Source organism: Agrilus planipennis, unplaced genomic scaffold (genome assembly GCF_000699045.2).
Source record: "Agrilus planipennis isolate EAB-ADULT unplaced genomic scaffold, Apla_2.0 scaffold200, whole genome shotgun sequence".
NCBI lineage: Eukaryota > Metazoa > Arthropoda > Insecta > Coleoptera > Buprestidae > Agrilus > Agrilus planipennis.
Genome location: NW_020438971.1, coordinates 587,685 through 589,708, shown reverse-complemented (window position 1 = coordinate 589,708; position 2,024 = coordinate 587,685). Strand labels below are relative to the sequence as shown.

Here is a 2,024-nt window from a genome sequence, read left to right as displayed (position 1 = left end):
AACTTTTAAAATAATTAATTAATTATATATAGTTTTATTGTTCCGATATATTGATTATCAAAAGGATAAGAAATAAGATTTTGTTAAATTTCGAAAAGCTTTTGTTATAAAAATGCGGAACCAGTTGCAGAAGCGGATTTGAAAATGTATGCGGAACTTCGTAATTGCGGCTGCGGAAGCAGAGGTCTGTTGCAACACTAGTGCGTACTATAACCACTCCTATTCGTAATAACCAATAATAGATAATGATTATGAATATTACTTTAAAAGCATTTTCATTATTTTGGTATTTTTTTCATCTTTCACCTACATTCTTCTTTTGTCAACAAAAGTAAGCCTGTTTACGTAATACATCAACGCTCCCTCATAAATAAATTTCATTCTTGCCTAGCACGAATAAGAGAATAAGTGATTTAAAATCAATTTTGCATTTTGCTTGGGATTTTCATCAAAATGATAGTAATTTTTAACATTCCAAACTTATTTTACTAACGAAAATGTTCCTGCTTTCGGTTTTTTCGAGTTGTTGAAAATTTTGTGGAGAATAAAGATTAGTGTAATCTCCTATTTGTTCGTTTCTAGGAGTGAGAAAAATAGCTAGGCCTAGCCAACCAATTCCTACCATTCGGTTCGTAGTTGACCACCCGTTTATTGTAGCTCTGAAACAAAAATACAACCTCCTTTTTGTTGGACGTGTTGCAAAACCATATAGAAACTGATTGGTTGGTTTATCTTGATTATCCACGATTTTTAATTTTTATTACTTTCCAACGCTTAAAAGGAACTAATTTTTAAATGGTGGAAAAATATTTATGACAATTGTTGTGCATTGTATTCTGTTGATTATTGTAAGAACATTTTGCTCTTTGATGGACTTTTGGTGATAAATATTTTTCTACGATAATAACATTATTTAAACTTTCTTAGGTGCACTTTCTTGTGAAACATTTATTCAATAAGAATTCGAAGAAAAAGAAATACAACAAAACAGTTTTACTAAAACTTTTTATTGTGCTCGACAGTTAACGATTATTTAAGATTTCACGGCTGTCGTCTGAATTCTTATTGATGATCCAACGTTATTGCTATACACGAAACAGAAAGTTTCTGAAGATGTATCATGTGATATAAGACGAAACGTCGAAACACTTATCTAACTGTCATGGAGATTTCATCAATAAGACGCGACTAAAATCCGAAATTACAGTTTCTTCATTATCAATAATGTTATTTACTAATAAACGATAAAATAGTAATATTGCATTAATCAGAACAATTGTCGAGATCAATAAATAAATGTAAAACTTCTTAGTCTACAAGAACTGTTGAAACTGACTACCCCCTTCTTCTGTTTGGTTGCCGAACTCTTCCTAAAACAATTGTGTCGTTTCTTATTGATTCCGATTTCTTTAATCTTTCACATTTTCTACTACTTAAATAGCTTCAAATAGTTATCGGAATAATTGTTAAAACAATAAAACGCACTTTTATCGTTTTAGTTCTCGGTTACTCGGTATTAAAGCCAGTGTAGTACGCTGTAATTTCACCTTGACTACGTTCATAATTTGGAAAACATGTATCAAAATTGGTTTTACCGAAAAACATTTATCACTTTGTATCTTCGACATAAACTAATTTTATAAAAATCATCAAAGAACAAAATATTGTTACTTTTAATCCTGGAAAACCCCTTGATGCGTTGGTGGTTTAATAAATTCGTTGTATATAACTTTTGTCGTTATAGAGACATTGTAGAAATGCTTTACAGAACTTACTTTTATTTATCCTTAATAAATCAGTTTCGCAAAATAATAATTATAATCAATAATGTCAGATCGACCTCTCATTTTTCCCATTCCAGCGATAGTAATACTAGGGGTTTTATACCGTGATATTATGGAGAGTTCTAATGATTATTAAATTATTGGCTCAATTAATTTAGCTCATTTAAATTTAAATTGTTCATTCTAGTAAGAATCACGAATAAAACAAATATTTTTTTACGAGAATTTTTTCCCAGAAAT

The 2,024-nt window shown here is 29.7% G+C and overlaps 1 protein-coding gene across 11 annotated transcripts in view; it reads left to right on the top strand.

The window, feature by feature from the left end:
* Positions 1-2,024, top strand: part of LOC108740009 (antichymotrypsin-2) — a 17,726-nt gene that overhangs the window by 5,199 nt on the left and 10,503 nt on the right. Inside the window, exon 4 of one of the 11 annotated variants that reach the window (XM_025975412.1) lies at positions 583-1,763. The exons of the other annotated variants lie outside the window; for them this stretch is intronic. Within the exon in view, the coding sequence (XP_025831197.1) occupies positions 583-719 (137 nt within the window). The 3' untranslated portion in view covers positions 720-1,763. Of the gene's footprint in view, positions 1-582; positions 1,764-2,024 lie in introns of those variants that run through there. 11 annotated transcript variants of the gene reach the window in all.